Source organism: Macaca thibetana, chromosome 2, assembly GCF_024542745.1.
Source record: "Macaca thibetana thibetana isolate TM-01 chromosome 2, ASM2454274v1, whole genome shotgun sequence".
Taxonomy (NCBI): Eukaryota; Metazoa; Chordata; class Mammalia; order Primates; family Cercopithecidae; genus Macaca; species Macaca thibetana.
In genome coordinates, this window is record NC_065579.1 from 56,851,981 (window position 1) to 56,874,064 (window position 22,084).

At 38.2% G+C, this 22,084-nt stretch overlaps 1 protein-coding gene and 1 long non-coding RNA gene across 2 annotated transcripts in view; one reads left to right on the top strand and one right to left on the bottom strand.

Moving 5' to 3' along the window:
• The window catches only part of ARHGEF26 (Rho guanine nucleotide exchange factor 26), a 136,853-nt gene that overhangs the window by 65,948 nt on the left and 48,821 nt on the right, over nt 1–22,084 (top strand). Inside the window, exons 6-8 of the mRNA XM_050778226.1 lie at nt 2,857–3,009; nt 6,457–6,586; nt 9,818–9,892. Of these exons, the coding sequence (XP_050634183.1) occupies nt 2,857–3,009; nt 6,457–6,586; nt 9,818–9,892 (358 nt within the window). The remainder of the gene's footprint in view (nt 1–2,856; nt 3,010–6,456; nt 6,587–9,817; nt 9,893–22,084) is intronic.
• Nucleotides 11,092–13,174, bottom strand: LOC126947512 (uncharacterized). The gene is made up of 3 exons (XR_007723111.1): nt 13,021–13,174; nt 12,141–12,238; nt 11,092–11,204 (listed from the first exon to the last, which is right to left on the bottom strand). It is a non-coding gene; the product is annotated as an uncharacterized LOC126947512 (long non-coding RNA).

Below are 22,084 nucleotides of genomic sequence, written 5' to 3' on the forward strand. Positions count from 1 at the left end.
ACCAGACCCACGTTGCTTCCTCTGCCCATTGTGCTTCTTTCCCCTGCTCCCGTCATGTCATCCTTGGCAGTGATGATCCAGCTTACAGGTGTCCTCACCTGTGCTTACCTCGAGGGTGGTTACTCTGCCCTCTGGAGTTTTCTTTGTAGGCCTCTTTATTTTTACTCACCATACTTCTGACACCAAATGTGTGATTTTTTTTCTTATATCAACCAATTCTCTAACCCTCGAGACACCAATTGTGTGTCCTACATTTCCAGTCCTACAGTTTTAGTTCCGACATTAACCACCCTGAGTTTGCATCAGACTCCACAGGTTTAAGGTTTCAGCCCACAAAACTGCCCTCATTTAAGATGGCAGATGCAAACATTGGGTCCCCAGGTTACCCACACTTCTCTCCTACTTGGCTACGGAGTTGCAGGGGGATTTCCACAATCCACCACTCTTTCAGGCCCCGATGCTTTGCTAAAATGATTCACAGAACTCAGGAAGGTACTCTACAATTTCTGGTTTATTATATAGGGTACAACTCAAGAACAGCCAAATACAAAGATTGTTACAGGGCAAGGCTGGAGGGGGTGTAGGTACTGCAGACCACCTAGTCCCTCTCAGGGCCTGCTATCCTCCCAGCACCTCAAGGTGTTCATCGTCCCTCCCTAACCCCATCAGTTAAGGGTTATGATGGAGGCTCTATTACGTAGCCATAATTGATTAAATCATCGTTCCTTGACAATTGAACTCAAACTCTTATGACTGGAGGTAGGCAGGCATGGCTAAAAGTTCCAACCCTGCAATCCTTGCTTGGTCTTTCTGGCATGCAGAGAGCCATGCCGAAGCTATCTAAGGGCCCCCAGCTACCAGTCATCTCGCTGGCATACGAAAGACACTGCTATCACTCTGGAGATTCCAGGTATTTTGGGAGCTGTGTTCCAAGAACCAGGGATGAAGACCAAATACTTATTATTTTATTATGCCACACCTGTGTTATAGATCTTCTATTGTAATTGGCTGCATGCCTCCCATCAACCACTCCACTGCGAGTGTTGGGAGGGAAAGGATCATTTCTTACTCAATTTTGTTTAGTGAACTAACCTCTCCTTGGTATATAATTCAGCTTCTTCTGTTTTGGTTCAGGTATTATGCTATCATTTCTCTACACACTCTCAAACACACACACACACAGATACCCACACCCCCACACCCATACACATACTACTGCACAGTGTGGTTAAAATTCCACCGATAGATATATACCCCAGAGACTTGAAAACAGACACACAAATAGATATTCGTATGCAAATGTTCATAGCAGCATTATTCCAGGTAGCCAAAAACTAGAAACTACCCAAGTCTCCATCAGCAGATGAATGGAAAAACAATGGCTATCTATATGACATATATAATGATATATATCATATATATGTATATTATAGATACATACATTTGTTTGTATGTATATATTTAGGTGACCCTAAATTGCTATCTATTTATACACTAAATCTGGTAACACTGGCCGGGTGTAGTGGCTCACACCTGTAATCCCAACACTTTGGGAGGCCAAGGTGGGTAGATCAGTTGAGGTCAGGAGTTTGAGACCAGCCCGGTCAATATGGTGAAACCCCATCTCTACTAAAAAATACAAAAATTAGCCAGGCATGGTGGCACATGCCTGTAATCCCAACTACTCAGGAGGCTGAGGCAGGAGAATCACTTGATCCTGGAAAGCAAATATTGCAGTGAGGTGAGAGATAATGCCAGTGCACTCCAGCCTCGGTGACAGAGTGACGCCCTTTCTCAGAAGAAAGAGAGAAAGAAAAGAAAGAAAGGAAAGCAAGAAAGAGAGAGAGAGAGGGAGGGAGGGAGAGAGGAAGGAAGGAAGGAAGGAAGGAAGGAAGGAAGGAAGGAAGGAAGGAAGGAAAGAGAGATGAAGGGAGGAAGGGAGAAAGGAAGGGATTGGAGGGAGGAAGGGAGGGATTTAAATACCATGTATATTATCAGGTTTAAAATAATATGATTATTTTTATTTTGACTAACATATAGTGTTAGATTTATTTCAGACTGTTGTTTTGTTTTTTGTTTTTTAATTTTTATTGAGACGGAGTCTGTCGCCAGGCTGGAGTGCAGTGGCGCGATCTTGGCTCACTGCAACCTCCACCTCCTGGGTTCAAGCGATTCTCTTGCCTCAGCCTCCCGAGTAGCTGGGACTACAGCCACGTGCCACCACACCTGGCTAATTTTTGTATTTTTAGTGGAGACGGCATTTCACCATGTTGGCCAGGATGGTCTCGATCCCTCCAACTCGTGATCTACCCGCCTCGGCCTCCGAAAGTGCTGGGATTACAGGTGTGGGCCACCATGCCTGGCCTCAGACTTATTTTTTAAGCATTTATTTAGGTGTTTTGTTCATGTACTTTTTAATAAATAAAATATATAAGCATTCATTCCCCTTCCCATAAAGAATTCTTGAAAAATAGTGAAATACGTTTAGCCTAAAGTACCTGAAGGCAGAGCAATGCCTCGGATTATCGGTGTTTGAAGCCAAACACTTGAAGCAATAAGAAGGTTTTTTTTTTGGTTTTGTCTTGTCTTGAACTCCTGGCCTCAAGTGATCTTCCTGCCTCAGCCTCCAAAAGTGCTGAGATTATAGGCATGAGCCACAATGCCCATCCTCAAGGAGGTGTTGATATGATAGATTTAAACTTAGATAAAATTTTTGTAGTTTTTAAAAATATTTTTTAGTTGGTACTGTGTACTGTTGAATTTTCAAACCCCACGTAATAACATTACACGAGGATAACCTGTTATCTGTTAGAGTGTATGAAAGATGTGTAAACTTTTTTCCCTTTGGTTTTTCAGGTTCTTTATAGAGTTGGAAGCAAGACATCAGAATAATATCTTCATAGATGATATAAGTGACATCGTGGAAAAACACACAGCATCCACATTTGACCCATATGTGAAATACTGCACAAATGAAGTCTACCAACAACGAACACTACAAAAATTGTTGTAAGCAATGTTGAATGCTACAGTTTTAATAGTCTAACCTAGTTTTAATTAGTCTACATTGACTGAAATTAATTGATCTTTTGAATTGTATTTAGGAATGCCTTCTGATAGTCTATTTCCCTGAGGAGAAATGTTTAAGAGCATTACTTTTAGGGCGAGGGTGTTTAAGTAGAAAAATCTAGTGGGTAGAGAATTTTCTGTCTTATGAAATTTTAGTTTGTTCTTGATGTTGTCCTTGTTGGTTGTTTCTTTGTTTTTAATTGCTGCAAGACACAGAGGTGGTCCTCACTCCAAACCGGCAGTTTTCTGAGCTTTTAACTGGCAATTAAGTGGTTTCCCTGAGGCCTAGAGGGGATTCTTGAGTAGATTGAGCTAGAAGCTAAAATTCGGGGTTTTCTCTACTATTCTAATCTCCCTCCGTTCAATTGACAATGATAATGAATTGTTTACAAAAATTGCTGATTATTCCTCCCCTTGGGTAGTTAGGATTGAGGAGAGGAGAGAAGTTCTGAAGGAAGGCAATAGAAAAAAATAATGTTCTTGAAGATTTCAGTTATGCAGCAGAAGTCTCAAGTATTAGATTTCCCGACACTTCTTTTTGTCCTTTTTAGGTTACTGAGAGTTTTGATGTGATACATAATGCCATCTGCATCCTTAAAAGAGTCACCAATTGTTCAGTAATGCCTATGTGTATTTTAAAGAGTCCTGTTTATCACAAGTAGCTGTTTTCCAGCACAGTTGTGCACTGCTGTAGACCCAGTTTGGGAGCTTAATGGCTGTTATCCTTCTCACCCCCTCCTGTGAGCTGTGGCATTTATGACCATAGCATGGAGCTTTGGTCAACTTCTGTGCAATTTGTGAGACCCCTATGGAGGAGTAGGGGTTGAGGATGACTAACTTATGGCTGCTTGGAGAAATAGTCAAAGCCTCCAAGCTGGTGAGAAGGGCTGATGATGGCTCCCTTGCTTCACATCTTCATGACATTTTCATATAGCCAGAGTGGAAAACACACTCTGCCAACCCCAAATGAGGTTTTTAATATAAAGCAGCGTTTGTTCGCACAATTGACATTTTGGACTGGATAAGTCTTTGTGGTGGGCTGTCCTATGCATGGTAAGATGCTTAAGGGCATCCCTGGCTTCCATCTGCTAGATGCCAAAAATCTCCCCAGACATTGCAGAAGGTCCCCTGAGGGTAAAACCACACCCATCACTTCCTCACTCCACCACCCCCCGGTGGGAACGGCTGCTATAGGGACAGAGGTTGCTCTGTAACTGTTAGAGAATGCAAGTTCATGTCTGAAAACAAGGCCTTGAATTATAGATAAATTTGGGTTTCATTTTGTTTTGCAGAATTTAAAAAATGTCACTAGGTACTGCTATGCATCGCGTGACTCTTAAAGGTTTTATCTAAATTAGCTTAATGATAACATCATCTGCACTTTCACATGGCAATTAGTAGTTGTGTTTTCAGGGGCTTTGTTGTAGTTGATGAGTTGATGTGATTCCAACCCCCTGCCCCCCCCCCCCCCCACCCAGATGGAGTCTCTCTCTGTCGCCCAGGCTGGAGTGCAGTGGCACAATCTCGGGTCACTGCAACTTCCACATCCTAGGTTCAAGCAATTCTCTTGTCTCAGCCTCCCGAGTAGCTGGGACTACAAGTGCGTGCCACCACACCTGGCTAATTTTTTGTATTTTTAGTAGAGGCCGGGTTTCATCGTGTTAGCCAGGATGATCTCGATCTCCTGACCTCATGATCCACCTGTCTCTGCCTCCCAAAGTTCTGGGATTACAGGCATCAGCCACCGTGCCTGGCCCACAGTTGATGTGAATTTAAGGTTAGAACAGTGGCTTTCAATTCTAGCTGTATGTTAGAAATACTTTGGGACCTGGAAATGAGCAAATATACAGTGTCCAGAGTCCATCCCAGACCATTTAATCAGAACCTTTGGAAGGTGAGGGAGGGGACTGGGACCTGAGTTATTTAAATATACAACTAATTTAGAGTTTTTTTAATATATTTTTTTAACTTTCTAAAAATCTTGTCAAAGCTGTCAGTAAAAGGAAACTTAAAACTTCTCAATTAGAGAAAATGGAAATGAAATGTTATGTATCATTTCTTTTGCTATTCTGGCATTCTCCCCCTCCCTGCTTTTAGTAGCAGCCTTGAACAAAATTATTTCATTTTCAAAATAACATTTTTAAAAAAATGACTCTATTGCCACTATGCTGCTTCCTTCTCCCCTCATGGGAGTACAGTATCCATCTACCTCCTACCCTCCCTGCCTTGGAAAGTGGCAGTGGCGCTCTACAGAGCTCCTCATGGGATGAAGTGAGGTAAGAGAGTGAGAGATGGGGGGGACAAGAGTGTCAGATTTAACATTAGAAAACTTAGGTTTGAGGCCGGGCACAGTGGCTCATGCCTGTAATGTCACCACTTTGAGAGGCCGATGCAGGTGGATTACTTGAAACCAGGAGTTCGAGACTACCCTGGCCAACATGACGAAACCCTGTCTCTACTAAAGATACAAAAATTAGCTGGGCGTCATGGCGCACACCTGTAATCCCAGCTACTCGTGAGGCTGAGGCATAGAATCGCTTGAACCTGGGAGGCTGCAGTGAGCCGAGATCGTGCCACTGCACTCCAGCCTGGGTGACGGAGCAAGACTCCATCTCAAAAAAAACCAAACAAACCTGCGTTTGACTTCTGTCTTTGCCAGTTACTAAGTCATATTTACTTGGTGAGGTAGGGACCTTTCTGCATTCCATTTTCTTACTGGAATCCCTATCTGGCCTTCCTTAAAAGTTATGTAGGTGGTTCCACATGAAAGAATGTATGTCACAGTATCTTGCTAAGTTTCATTAAAATGTTATAGCAGCATGAATACTTTTCTTACATTAACAGAAGAAAAAGAGGAATATTTTGACTGATGTGATCAAAAGATTTTCTGTCTCAGAAACAGGATCTTTGTGGCCTAAAGCCTCTGAAGTCCAGTCTAACTGTTAATTTCTTATATCATTGTCTAGGGCTGGAGAAGTGGCTTAAAACATATTATTTATGATCTTATTAATTTTATGTGTTTATATATGATCAGATATAAGACCTAGTCTGTATACTGATTTATGACCCATATATTCACCATTATGTTACCATGGGTTCTTCATTTGCTTATCTTCCACTTGTATAAATTTCTAGCTCATACATGTTTTGCCTTGTTGTTAATACTGTTACGTAAAATCCACATCTTATTATATTCAGCCTCGAATATAAAAGGCAGACAAGCCATTCCTATTTGCCTGTGTAATTATGTGCTTTTGATGTTTTCATATAGTTTAAAATAGTTGGTGCTATATGGATTTATCACAGTATCGTGTAATACATTTTTACTTACTGCTTAATTTGAGGAGGACATATTTTGAAGTTTCTCTTTTCTTTGTTTTCCCTCAGAGCTACCAATCCATCCTTTAAGGAAGTATTGTCAAGGATTGAGTCCCATGAAGACTGTAGGAACTTACCCATGATCTCTTTTCTCATTCTCCCCATGCAGAGGGTGACCCGCCTTCCCCTGCTGATGGATGTAAGACATGATGGTGGCTTTTTCCTCTGTGGAGAGCTGTGCTTCTCTAAATCAGATTAAGAAAATTATTCTTATTCCACTTAAATTGATGCATATTTAAAGGTCTAAAAATCCCCCAATTAAGCGAGAAGGTGTTGTTTGTTCGGAAAGTCTCACCTGTGTCTGGTATCTCTGGAAATTATCTTTCATGTAGGCGTCTGTGGTCATTCTGAAGAAACTGGATCTCATCACCCACTTACTCAGCAGTTTTTGAAATAGGAAGAGTTGTGGCTTCTTTATGTCAGGAGGCCTGGATTCCAATTCTAGCTAAGCCATTAGGCATGTGACCTTGAGCAACTCAGTCTCTTTGGGCCTAAGATTCCTCAGACTGATCACTGAGATCGCTTCATCTATAATGTTCCAAGGTGCCCTGGGGCTTCCATTTCATACAGGAATGAGTGTCTCTTCAGCATGACAAGGCTTAGTATTGCCTGTATTATCATTGTGCAAAGTGAATGAGGAAAGCCCAGCATCCTTCTTGTGTTAGGCAGCATTCATGAAGAAAGCAAGTGTTTGACTTTGAATAATGGCAAGACATGACTGGGAAGAGTGAGTGGAATCTGCCTAGTAGTACGTGCAGCTGGAAAGACAGGTAGGCTATGGGCAGGAGAGTCTGCCACTGGCTGCACTGGAGCTGCTAGAGCAGCAGAAGAGAAAACAGGGTGGCTCGACATAGGGGCCACCCCAGCAGTGGACCACAGAGTGTCTTTTTGATCTAATTAGAAAATATTTTGTTACAATCCTACTTTAAAATTGGATCATAATGTTGATATAAGGTCAACTTTTTACATACCTGATTTTTACTAATTAAAGTAAAATATATATTAAAAATTATGATGAAGGTTACAAAGTAAATTTCACCTTCTGTTTCCCATTGTAAATTCTAAAATATATTCTTTAAAAATGCTGAAATTTTGAAATGTGTAAAAGCTTGGGATCATGAGCATTTAGCTGACTGCTGCAGTTTTGGAGAGGTTTTGTCAGATATTTCAGGATTCACAGCACCTTGTGCTCCTCAAGTTCACCTCGTTCTACTGCCTTTACACCTTCTCCACCCATCTCCTATAATTCGGGAACTTCCCTCCTGTGTGCATTTTGGGAAGCTTGCAGTTTTGAACATTTCACTTTCTGATTTTTTTTTTTGAAATCAGTATTTATCATGTTTAAAGATAGAATGCTGCTAAGTTATCAAAATCAAATTTTGGCTTAAGAAGGAAACTTTGGTCCATATAAGGAAATATTATTTCAAATGTGACTATTTTTTTTAAACAAGAAGTGAGTGCTTTGTAAATATAACATTTCTTGTAATGTTAGACTTTGGAATTTTCAGATTATTTTTCTTCTTCTGAAAATGCATTTTATTCCTCTTTGAGAATTGAAATAAAAGAATAAAAATAAATGAAATGCATTTTAAACATGTTTTCCAGATTTTATATATGCTATGATCGCCAAGCCTTTTATAGCCTTTTTAAATTTGAGAAATTTACTTGTATAGAATGGGACTCCAAAATCTAACACATTATGTTATACAGTGTTGGAGATTCATGCTGATTGCTCAGTAGGCTTTAAACTTTTTTTAAGCCACAGACCCCATTGAGATTCTGAGTAAAGCTATAGCTTTTCTTCCCAGAGAGTTTGTGTATGCACAGAATTTTACATAAAATATCAATATATGGAGTCCAGCTTCGAATGCCTGCTCTCAGAGACATAAACCAGTATTTTTCATGCTGCTTTCATACCCATTAGTGGGTCATAAAACTGATTTTTGAATTATGAGCGTATGTACATTGCTCATAAAGTGGTTAAATACTGTTTCATAAAATCCTGGTTCATTTATGTGTGCATGTGTGCTGGTTGCAGTGTAAAAGTATTTCTTACAGTAGGTCGTAGTCAAAAACTATAAGAACCTCCACAGATGGTGCGTTCTGTGTTTCTCACATAGCACATAGTTAAAAATCTCGATGCCTGACTTTCAGATGGCTTGGCTTGGTGCTTCTGTATATTTAAGGGACCAGTGACTTGCTAGTCCCCAGCTACTTTCTACCTCTGCCTGATGCCTGTTGCTCTAAACTGTTTCTCATGTGTGGAAATCTGGCCATTTAGACAGAATATAAATGTACTTAAAGTAGTGTCTCTTCAATTTTACCTCATTTGAAAATTCAGTTAAGCTTGTTAATTGAAATAAACAGTTTCAATAATTAAATTGGTTCCTTGGACTTTGAATGTGTGTGTATAGCTTTAAAGTTATAAGTAATTAAATTTACCGGGAATTGACCCTGTTTGACCTTGATTTTACTATCACAAATGAAATTCACAAATGAAATTTCTCAGTATAAATATATCACAGAAAATCTAGCAGGCTCTTTTTCCCTTGCTCCTTTTTTTTTTTTTTTTTTTTTTTTGGTTGGTTGGTTGTTATTTCTTTGAGACTCTGTCACCCAGGAGTGCAATGGTGCGATCTCGGCTCACTCCGACCTTCACCTCCTGGGCTCAAGTGACCCTCCCACCTTAGCCGCCTGAGTAGCTGGGACCACAGGTGCATACCACCATGCCTGGATAATCTTTTTTTTGGTATTTTTGTAGAGATGGGGTTTCTCCATATTGCCCTGGCTGGTCTTGAACTCCTGGACTCAAGCATTCTGCCCGTCTTGGCCTCCCAAAGTGCTGCCACTGTGCCCGGCTGTTCTTTTTATTCAAAATGTATCATCTACAAATATAATTGCCTCTAATAACAATGATTACAATGGTGATAATTAAAGTAACTCTTATTTATTGAGGGCATACCGTATGCCAGGCACTCATAAAGAACTTTACATAAATTATCATTAACACTTGTAACAACCTTGTGATGTATTTGGCATCACCCCAGTTTTACAGATGAGGAAAGAGAGGCTTATAAAGACAGAGTCCGTGACTTGCCCAAGGTTGCATAACTAGTAAGGGGCAGAGCTGGGATTTGAAACCAGGGTGCCCACCTATCTTCTTACTTAACCATTCCCTGGATGGACTTGGATCCTGTGTTTAAAGATTATTTCCTGGTTTTTAAATTGGGTTTTAATATTATCCTCATACTCATCCATAATACCATGTTTGGCATTGTTTGCTATGAGTAAGAGGATATGGCTGGACATTGGTTTTATTTTACTGAATAAAATAAATCAATAAATTTTGTTCACCTTTATTTCATTACAGACTATCTGTCAAAAAACACCTAAGGACTCTCCGAAGTATGAAGTCTGCAAAAGAGCCTTGAAGGAAGTAAGCAAGGTAACTGTTGGGTGACAGTTTATTTGTGAGACAGGAAACCATTCAGTTATCTCAGAACAAAGTGTGTCTTGGCTTGATGCTGAAAACTGGTAGAGTCTCATGGCCATTTGCACAGCATTCTTTAGGTAGTTGCAAAACAAAATAATGTTTACTATACTCAGTGAAATTGGTATTTTTGCTGTTTCAGACAGTTTAGCTTTAAGGACCTACAGATACCTCATTTTCTTTTGGTGGCTGAATAGCTGTATTTCTCGTTCAGTAAGTGGTTGTTGAGTATCAACCACTGTGCCAAGAATGATGCCACTTCTTGGAAATGCAGTGATGAGTGAGACACGTGTGCTCACTGCGCTCGTGCAATGTGCAGTGGAAAGAGGAAGGCAGACATTAAAATAGAGTTACAATGAAGGGTGGTGGGTGACGTGATAGGGAAGTCCACAGTGGTGTCTAAGCTGAGACCTAACCCAGGAGTGGCTGTGAGCCCAGGACTGTGGGAAGAGAGTGTCTCAGGTATGTGTAGAGATCCAAAGGCAAGAAGATATTGGAGATTTTGAAGAGCTGGAATGTTCTCCATGTAGCTAGAACGCAATCTGAGAGACAGCACTGGGGAACCAGCTGTGTGGGGCCTTGTTATACATGCTAGGCTGTTGGGGGCCTGATCCTAAGATGATGTAGAGGCTAAATTCATGTATTATGAAGATGATAGTGAGGATGGGACCAGTTCCGAGGCCAGTAGTAGTTGATGAGGCAAGGGATGGCAGTGGCCTCTGTTGACATGATGGTAAGGTGGTGAGAGGTCTGCCTGTATACTGGGGACGCAGGCTTGGGGACTGATTGGATGAGCACATTTCAGGACAGAAGTCAAGGACTATGGTCTCTGGCTTGGGTGGCAAGGTGAATGCTCTTCTTCATCTACAGTAGAAACATAGGGAGAGTGGATAAGTTCCATTTGGGTCGCATTGTCATTGAGATTCCTATAGAACATCCAAGTTGGCCAAATAAACAAGTCAGAAGCTCAGAGTGGAGACCTGAACTGGAGACATGGATTTGGGAATCATCAGCATATGGACAATAGTTGAAGCTGGGAGAGTGGATGAGGTTACTTAGGGAGCCTATATGGAATGAGAAGGGTAGTGAGCCTGAGGAATGACCATGAGAAATGCTAGCGTTCACAGTCTTAAAGGGAAAAGAAGCCAGCGGAGGAAACTAAAAAAAGAAAAAGACCAAAACAAAGTAAAACATACCAGAGAAGAAGGGAAACCGTAATAGCTTGGCAAATGGCAGATGATTTGGTGGTTAACTCTGTTGAATGCTGCTGAAAGATAAAGTGAGATAATGATTGAAGTTATCCTTGGGTTTATCGTCAGGTCGGTTATATACTGGGGCTGGGGGACGGGGGCAAGGAACCTGAGCTGAGTGTGTGGAGAAATGAGAGGGAGGTGTGAATGTGCAGTCAGCCAGCAGTGGTAGCTGACTGTCTAAGATTTGGGGAGTGGGAAGAGAAAGAGCTGTGGCTGAAAGGGAAGTGAGAGAGGGTCTTTGTTAGTGTATTTGTTTAAAGATTAGAAAAATGTAGGTAGGGTTAGCTACTCATAGAAATATCTAGCTGAGAGGAAGCAATAGAAGGTATAAGTATCACTGAGGATGCTGTCTGAGGTTGGCACAGAGGAGCAAAGATACTGGTAGCATCAGAAGCTTCCTAAATGTTTCCAGTTACATAGCCCTATATGAATTGGGTATGGCTTTGTACCACTTAACTATGAAGTACTGTTTCAACTTTACATCGAGTCACCATTTTACTTATCCTTATCCTTGCCAATAATAATTACAAAATCATTGGTTTTATTAGCTAGTTGTTTATTTTTCTAACATATACTTTTGTATTAAAAGTAAGTGTATCTGTGAGCTTAAATTAAGCTCTTCATCCCATCAGTGGTCTGCACACCTATTTTGGGAACACTAAGTAAAGAAAGCCTGACAAGTGAGAAGTTACATAAGGTATTACTGCCAGTGGCGCTTCCTGCAAGACCTCAAGCCCTATGCTGTCTTCCTAGGGGAGGAGTGAGGGAGGGAAACGGGGGAAGGTTTTTAGGAGAAACTACTAGAGAAGTTCTAGTCTTGGACATAAATGATATTTTGACAAATTTTGCCTGATTGTTACTAAGAAACCGAAAAAAAAGAATTTGCACAGAGAAAAAAATAGGAAGGTACTTGTAATTGGTTATTGAATTAAACCTGAAATGTTACTTACTTTTTTTCAAGAATTTTACATCTTAGTTTCAGTAGATGACTACATTCCTTCAGGCATCTCTTGTTCACTTGATTTCATACTGATACTTTCAGGAAAGGCTGGCAAAAATGTAAGAGACCAGTGAATTGCTTTACCTTGATACTATAAGTATACAAAAGGCTATCATGTGACGAGATGTCACTCCAGTGACTTGCTTTCTCTGAAGGGCATCATACCTTTCTCTCTATTGAGCATGAGTCATGAATATTACAATTATTCCTTCAGTCTCCCAGTGTTATAGGGAAGCTCAAATCATACCTTTCTCTCTATTGAACATGAGTCATGAAGATTAGAATTATTCCTTCAGTCTCCCAGTGTTATAGGGAGGCTGAAATCAATATAGTCAGCTGAAGAATTAATCTTCTTTTTTATTTGTAAAGGTTACTGATGAGGTTTTATAGATTCTGGGAAAACAATTGAATACTTTCAGCAGAAAGAGTATGCATAGAGAGCATTTATGGTTCAGAATGAAAATGTAGAACTACATTTGTTTGCTTTATCTAAAATCAGAGAAATTGGGAGTTCCCAATATTTTATTTTAAAGAGTTAAATTTGGTATGTTGAGGCCCAAGTTTTTAGAACTAGATGCTGCCTTAATCTCTTGGGTAAGTATCTCTAAGTAGTTACTCATTCTTGGAAAAAAAGAGTCATACCTTTTTGGTAATTAAAATAATGCAGTTTATTCACAAGATGCAAATAATACTTCGCTGAAATTGCTCATGCATGTTGCTGGAAAAACTGTGACAATTTCTTTAATTTAGGGCCTTGGAAAGAGTTACTGACCTAATCAAACAACTTAAAAACAAGAACAACATTTCTGTAAAATGAAAAATGTGCTTACCTCCTGATTGTTGGTTAACATGCGGGGGGTGGGGAGAAATTTTAGGGAATCTGATAATTTCCATAGGAATCTGATAATTCATGTCATCCAGAGTGATATGTACTGTGTAAGGAATAGTGATCAAGAGATGGTCTTATGCCAAATGAATCATCCCTGTTATTTCCTTCTGTTTACTCTCCCATGGAAAGAGAATGTCTGCTTTAACTCTGACCTCATCAAAATTCTATTTGGAGTTGGTGATAGTGTTACATTATGAGCTTTTGTCCCAGAGGCAAAATAGTCAAGCTCTATTTAATTTTTTACTGTAACATATTGCTTCATACATTTACAAAGAAGTACATGTGTATGACAAATGGCCAACAAACATGTGAAAAAATGTTCAATGTCACTAACTATAAATGCAAATTAAAACCACAATGAGGTACCACCTTACTCCTGCAAAGATGGCCATAATTTAAAAATAAAAAAAATAATAGATGTTGGCATGGATGTGGTGAAAAGGAAATACCTTTACCCTGATGGTGGGAATGTAAACTAGTACAACCAATATGGAAAACAGTATGGAGATTCCTTAAAGAACTAAAAGTAGAACTACCATTCAATCCAGCAGTCCCACTACTGGGTATCTACCCAAAGGAAAAGAAGTCATTACATGAAAAAGACACTTGCACACTCATGTTTATAGTAGCAAAATTTGCAGTTGCAAAAATATGGAACTAATCCAAATGTCCATCAACCAATGAGTGGGTAAAGGAAATGTGGTATATATACACCATGGAATACTACTCAGCTGTGAAAAGAAACAAAATAATGACATTTACAGCAACTTGGATGGAGTTGAAGACCATTATTCTAAGTGAAGTAACTCAGGAATGGAAAACCAAATATCTTGTGTTCTCACTTATAAGTGGGAGGTAAACTATGAAGATGCAAAGCCATAAGAATGATATAATGGACTTTGGGGATTTGGGGGAAAGGAGGGAGAGGGGGATGGGATAAAAGAGTACACATTGGGCATAGTGTACACTGCTTAGGTGAAGGGTACACCAAAATCTCATAAATCACCACTAAAGAAATTCTCATGTAATCAAAAACCACCTGTCCCCTGAAAAGTAATGAAATAGTTTTTTATAGATAAGTAGATGTGAAAGTATTTTTATTATTTTATTATTTAATTTTGTGGGTACATAGTAGGTACATGTATTTATGAGGTACATGAGATATTTTGATATAGGCATACAGTGTGAAATAAGTACATCATGGGAAGACAGTGTGGCAATTCCTCAAGGATCTGGAACTAGAAATACCATTTGACCCCACCATCCCATTACTGGGTATATACCCAAAGGATTATAAATCATGCTGCTATAAAGACACATGCACGCATATGTTTACTCCGGCACAATTCACAATAGCAAAGACTTGGAACCAACCCAAATGTCCATCAATGATAGACTGGATTAAGAAAATGTGGCACATATACACCATGGAATACTATGCAGCCATAAAAAAGCATGAGTTCATGTCCTTTGTAGGGACATGGATGAAGCTGGAAACCATCATTCTGAGTAAACTTTCGCAAGGACAGAAAACCAAACACCACGTGTTCTCACTCATAGGTGGGAATTGAACAACGAGAACACTTAGACACAGGGTGGGGAACATCACACACCAGGGCCTGTTGTGGGGTTGGGGGGAAGGGGGAGGGATAACATCAGGAGATATACCTAATGTAAATGACGAGTTAATGGGTGCAGCACACCAACATGGCACATGTATACATATGTAACAAATCTGCACGTTGTGCACATGCACCCTAGAACTTAAAGTATTTGAAAAATAAAAAATAAACACATTATGGAGAATGGGGTATCCATCCCCTCAAGCATTTATTTTTTGAATTAAAAATAATTCAATTAAACTCTTTATTTTAAAATGTAGGGAGTTATTAGTGACTATTGTCACCCTGTTGTGCTATCTTATAGATCATATAGTAGGTCTTATTCATTCTATTTTTTTTTGTACCCATTAACCATCCCCACCTCCTCCCCAGCCCCCGACTACCCTTCCTAGCCTCCAGTAAGCATCATTCTACTCTCTGTGTCCATGAGTTCATTTAAAAAGTTTTTTTAATCCCACAAATGAGAACATGTAATGTTTGCCTTTCTGTGTCTGGCTTACTTCATTTAACATAATGATCTCCTGTTATAGCCATGTTGTTGCAAATGACTGGATATCATTCTTTTTCATGGTTGCATGATACTCCGTTGTGTATATGTACTACATTTTCTTTATTCATTCATCTATTGATGGACACTTAGTTTGCTTCAAGATCTTAGCTATTGTAAACAGTGCTGCAGCAAACATAGAAGTCCAGATATCTCTTTGATATACTGATTTCCTTTCTTTTGGGTATATACCCAGCAGTAGGATTTCTGAATCATATAGTAATCAATTTTTAGTTTTTAAAGGAACCTCCAAACTGTACTCCATTGTGTTTGTACTAATTTACATGCTCACGCTCAGTGTATGAGGGTTGCCTTTTCTCCACATCCTTGCCAGCATTTGTTATTGCCTGTCTTTTGGATATAAGCCATTTTAACTGGAATAAGATGACATCTCATTGTAGTTTTGATTTGCATTTCGCTAATGATCAGTGATGTTGAGGACCTTTTCATATGCCTGTTTGCCATTTGTGTGTCTTCTTTTGAAAAATGTCTATTCAAATCTTTGCACATTTTTGATTGGATTATTAGATTTTTTCCTATAGAGTTGTTTGAACTCCTTATATGTTCTGGTTATTAATCCCTTGTCAGATGGGTAGCTTGCACATATTTCCCTTCTATTCTGGGGGTTGTCTCTTCACTTTGTTGACTCTATACTTTGCAGAAGACTTTTAACTTGATGTGATCCCTTTTGTCCATTTTTACTTTGGTTGCCTGTGGTTGTAGGGTATTTTTCAAGGAATTTTTGCCCAGACCAATGTCCTATAGATTCTCCCCAACATTTTCTTGTAGTAGTTTCATAGTTTGAGGTCTTAGATTTAAGTATTTACTCCATTTTGATTTGATTTTTGTATACGGTAAGAGATAGGGGTATAGTTTTATTCTTCTACGTATGGATTTTCAGTTTTCCCAGCACCGTTTATTAGACTGTCTTTTCCTCAGTGTATGTTCTTGGCATTCATGTCATAAATGAGTTCACTGTAGGTATGTGGATTTGTTTTTAAGTTATTTTCTTCTGCTTTTCTGGCGTATGTGTCTGTTTTTATGCCAGTGCCATGCTGTCTTGGTTATTATAACTCTGTAGTATAATTTGAAGTCAGGTAACGTGATTCTTCCAATGTTGTTCTTTTTGCTTAGGATGGCTGTGGCCGTTGTGGATCTTTTGTGGTTTCATATAAATTTTAGGATTTTTTATATTTTTGTAAAGAATGTCATTGGTACTTTGATAGGGTTTACATTTAATCTGTAGATTTCTTTGTGTAGTGTGGACATTTTAATAATACTGATTTTTCCAATCCATGAACATGGAATATTTTTCAATTTTTTGGTGTCTTCTTCCATTTCTTTAATCAGTGTTTTATAGTTTTTATTATGGAGATCTTTCACTTCTTTGGTTAATTCCTAAGTATTTGATTTTATGTGTGGCTATTGTAAATGAGATTACTTTTTAATTTCTTTTACACATTGTTCACTGTTGGCATATAGAAATGCTACTGATTTTTGTATGTTGATTTTGTATCCTGCAACTTTACTGAATTTGTTTATCAGTTCTGATAGTTTTTATTTTGTGGAGCCTTTAGGTTTTTCCAAATATAAGATCTTATAATCTGCAAACAGGATAATTTGATTTCTTCCTTCCAAATTTGGATGGTCTTTATATCATTCTCTTGTTTGATTGCACTAGCTAGGACTTCCAGTATGTTAAATAACGGTGGTGAAAATGGATATCCTTGTTATGTTCCAGATATTAGAAGAAAGGCTCTCCATTTTTCCCCATTCAGTATGATACTAGCTATGGGTCTGTCATACATGATTTTTTATCATGTTGGGGTATATTCCTTCTATACCTAGTTTTTGAGGGTTTTTATCATGAAGGGATGTTGAATTTTATCAAATGCTTTTTCTGCACAATTGAAATGATCATATGATTTTTGTCCTTCATTTGGTTGATATAATGTATTACGCTGATTGATTTGCCTATGTTGAACCATCCTTGCATCCCAGGGATAAATCCCGTTTGGTCATGATAAATAATCTTTCTAATGCGTTGTTGAATTCAGTTTGCTAGTATTTTGTTGAGGATTTTTGCATTAATATTAATCAGAGATATTGTCCTGTAGTTTTATTTTTGATGTGTCTTTGTCTGGTTTTGGTATCACGGAAATACTAGCCTTGTAGAATTAGTTAAGAAGTATTCCCTCCTCCTCTATTTCCTGGAATAGGTTGGGTAGGGTTGGCATTACTTCTTCTTTAACTGATTGGTAGAATTCAGCAGTAAAACCATTGAGTCTCAGGTTTTCCTTTACTGGAGACTTTTTATTACAGCTTCTATCTCATTACTTGTTATTGGTCTATTCAGCTTTTGGATTTCTTCTTGGTTCAATCTTGGTAGGTGATATGTGTCTAAGTATTTGTCCATTTCCTCTAGATTTTTAAAATTATTTATTTTCTACCAATTTTGGGTTTGGTTTGCACTTACTTTTCTAGTTCTTTGAGTTTTATTGTTAGTTTATTTGAAATTTTTCCTTTTTCCTTTTTTTTTTTTTTTTGAGACAGAGTTTTGCTGTTTCTCCCAGGCTGGCATGCAGTGGCGTGATCTTGGTTCACTACCAGCCTCCACCTTCTGAGTTCAAGCAATTCTCATGCTTCAGCCTCCCAAGTAACTGGGACTACAGGCACATGCCTGGCTAATTTTTATATTATTATTATTATTATTATGCTTTTTTATTATTATACTTTAAGTTCTATGGTACATGTACACAATGTGCAGGTTTGTTACATATGTATACATGTGCCATATTGGTGTGCTGTACCCGTTAACTCATTATTTACCTTAGGTATATCTCCTGATGCTATCCCCCTTTCCCCACACGCCACGACAGGCCCCGGTGTGTGATGTTCCCCACCCTGTGTCCAAGTGTTCTCATTGTTCAATTCCCACCTATGAGTGAGAACATGCAGTGTTTGGTTTTCTGTCCTTGCGAGAGTTTGTTCAGAATGATGGTTTCCAGCTTCATCCATGTCCCTACAAAGGGCATGAACTCATCCTTTTTTATGGCTGCATAGTATTCCATGGTGTATAGTGTATATGTGCCACATTTTCTTAATCCAGTCTATCATTGATGGACACTGGGTTGGTTCCAAGTCTTTGCTATTGTGAATTGTGCTGCAGTAAACATACGCGTGCATGTGTCTTTATAGCAGCATGATTTATAGTCCTTTGGGTATATGCCCATGTATTATTTTTTAGTAGAGATGGGGTTTCTTTCACCATGTTGGCAAGCTGATCTTGAACTCCTGGTCTCAAGTGATCCACCCACCTCGGCCTCCCAAAGTGCTGGGATTACAGACGTGAGCCACTGCACCCGGCCTTTTCCTCTTCTTTGATGTAGGCACTTCCAGCTGTAAAATTCCCTCTTAGTACTGCTTTTAGTGTATCACATAGGTTTTGATATGTTGTGTTTCCATTATCATTTGTTTCAAGAAATTTTTCAATTTCCTTCTTAATTTCTTCTTTAACCTACTGGTCATTCAGGAGCATATTATTTAATTTCTATGTATTTGTACAGATTCCAAAATTCCTCTTATTAATTTTTAGTTTTACTTCATTATGGTCAAAGAATATACTTGATATTACTTCAGAACTTTTGCATGTTTTATGACTTGTTTTGTGACCTAAATATGGACTATTCTTGAGAATGATCCATGTGCTGAGGAAAAGAATGTGTATTCTGTAGCTCCTGGATGAAATGTTCTGTAAATATCTATTAGATCCATTTGGTCTATAGTGCAGATTACGTCTGATGTTTCTTTGTTGATTTTCTGTCTGAAAGAACTGTCGAGTCCTGAATGTGGGGTGTTGAAGTCTCTAGCTCTTATTGTACTGTGGTCTATCTCCTTATCCATAATAATATTTGCTTTATATATCTACGCGCTCCAGTGTTGAGTTCATATATATTTAAAATTATTATATTCTCTTGCTGAATTGACCCTATTATCATTATATACTGACTTTCTTTGTGTCTTCTTATAGTTTTTTTTTGAAATCCATTGTGTTTGATACAAATATAGTATCTCTTGTTTTTTTTTGGAGGGGGGGAGGTGGGTTTCCATTGACATGTAGTATCTTTCTCCATCCCTTTGTTTTTAGCCTATGTGTGTCTTTATAGGTAAAGTGTTTCTTGTAGGCAACAGATCAATCAGTCTTTTTTTTTTTTTTTTTAATCCATTCAGCCAGTCTTTGTCTTTTGATTGGAGAGTTTAGTCCATTTACATTCAGTGGTAATACTTCTGCCCTTTTATTATTTGTTTTCTAGTTGTTTTGTGGTCTTCTATTCCTTCTTTCTTTCTTTTTCATTTTCCTCTAGCAAAGGTTATTTTCTCTGATGATATGGTTTAGTTTTTTGCATTTTATTTTGCATGTGTCCATTGTATATTTTTTGGTTTAAGGTTATCATGAGGCTTGCAAATATTATAATCCATTATTTTAACACAATAACAGCACTATTTGCATAAGCAAGGAAACAAGCAAATAGAAAACTAATAAGAACTCTATGTCTTAACTTCATACTCCCACTTTTAATCATTTTGTTGTTTCTGTTTTTATCTTATTGTACTGACTATGTCTTGAAAAGTTGTTGTAGTTACTATTTTTGATTGGTTAATCATTTACTCTTCTACTTAGGGTAGGGGTAGTTTACACACCATAGTTACAGTGTTATAATATTCTGTGTTTTTCTATGTACTTACTATTACCAGGGAGTTTTGTACCCTCAGGTGATTACTTATTGTTGATTAACATCGTTTTCTTTCTGATTACAGTACTTTAGCATTTCTTGCAGGAAAGGTCTAGTGTTGATGAAATGCCTCAGCTTTTGTTTGTCTGGGAATGTCTTTATTTCTCCTTCATGTTTGAAGGATATTTTCCCTGGATATACTATTTTAGGGTAAAAGTTTTTTGCCTTCAGCACTTGAAATATGTCATGCCTCTCTCTCATGGCCTGTAAGGTTTCCACTGAAAAGTCTGTTGCCAGATATATTGCAGCTCCATTTTATGTTATTTGTTTCTTTTCTCTTGCTGCTTTTGTTTATTTATTTTTTGTAGAGATGGGGTCTCACTATGTTATCCAGCTTGTTCTCAAACTCCTGGGCTCCAAAAGCTTCTTAAACTGATTAACAACTTCAGCAGAGTCTCAGTATACAAAATTAATTTGCAGAAATCGCCAGCATTCCTATACACCAACAATGGATGATCCAAGAGCTAAATCATGAGTGAACTTCCATTCACAATTAACACAAAAAGAATAAAATACCTAAGAATACAGCTAATAAGGGAAGTAAGGACCTTTTCAAGGAGAACTACAAACCACTGCCCAGAGAAATCAGAGATGATGTAAACAGATGGAGAAACATTCCGTGCTCATGGATAGGAAGAATTAGTATCATTAAAATGGCAATACTGCCCAAAGGAATTTATAGACTCAATGCTATTATTATTAAACTACCATTGACATTCTTCACAGAATTATAAAAAAAGTATTTTAAAATTCATATGGAACACACGAGCCTAAATAGCCAAGGTAATCCTAAGCAAAAAGAACAAAGCTGGAGGCGTCACACTGCGTGACTTCAAACTATACTACAGGGCTATAGTATCCAAAACAGCATGGTACTGGTACAAAAACAGACACATAGACCAATGGAATAGAATAGAGAACCCAGAAATAAGACCGTACACCTACAATCATCTGATCTTCAACAAATCTGACCAAAACAGACTGTGGAGAAAGGATTTCCCATTTAATAAATGGTACTGGAAGAACTGGCTAACTGTATGCAGAAAATTGAAACTGGATTCCTTTCTTATACCATATACAAAAATCAAGATAGATTAAAGACTTAAACGTAAACCCTAAAACTGTAAAACCCTGAAAGGAAACCTGGTCAGTACCATTCAGTACATAGGCATGGGCAAAGATTTCATGATGAAGATGCCAAAAACAGTCGTGACAAAAGCAAAAATTGACAAGTGAGATCTAATTAAACTAAAGAGCTTCTGCACAGCCAAGGGAACTATCAACAGAGTAAACAGACATCATACAGAATGGGAGAAAATTTCTGTAATCTATGCATCTGACAAAGTTCTAATATCCAGCATCTATAAGAAACTTAAACAAATTTACAAGGAAAAAAAAAAACTCTTAAAAAGTGGGCAAAGGACATGAACAGACACTTCTCAAAAGAAGGCATACATGCAGCCAACAAACATATTTTTAAAAAACTCAACATCACTGATTAGAGAAATGCAAATCAAAACCACTAGGAGATACCATCGCACACCAGTCAGAATTGCTATTATTAAAAATTCAAAAAATAACAGATGCTGGTGAGGTTGTGGAGAAAAAAGAATGCTTTTACAGTATTGGTGGGAGTGTATATTAGTTCAACCATTATTGAAGAGAATGTGGTGATTCCTCAAAGACCTAGAAACAGAAATGCCATTTGATGCAGCAATCCCATTACTGGGTATGTACCCAAAGGAATAGAAATTGTTCTGTTATAAAGACACATGCACATGTATGTTCATTGCAGCACTATTTACAATAACAAAGACATGGAATCCAGTTAGATACCTATCAGTGATAGACTGGATAAACAAAATGTGGTACATATACATCATGGTATAACTATGTATCCATAAAAGAGAATAAGATCATGTCCTTGCAGGGACATGGATGGAACTGGAGGCCATTATCCTTAGCAAAGTAATGCAGGAACAGAAAAACAAATACCACGTGTTCTCACTTATAAGTGAGAGCTAAATGATAAGAATACATGGA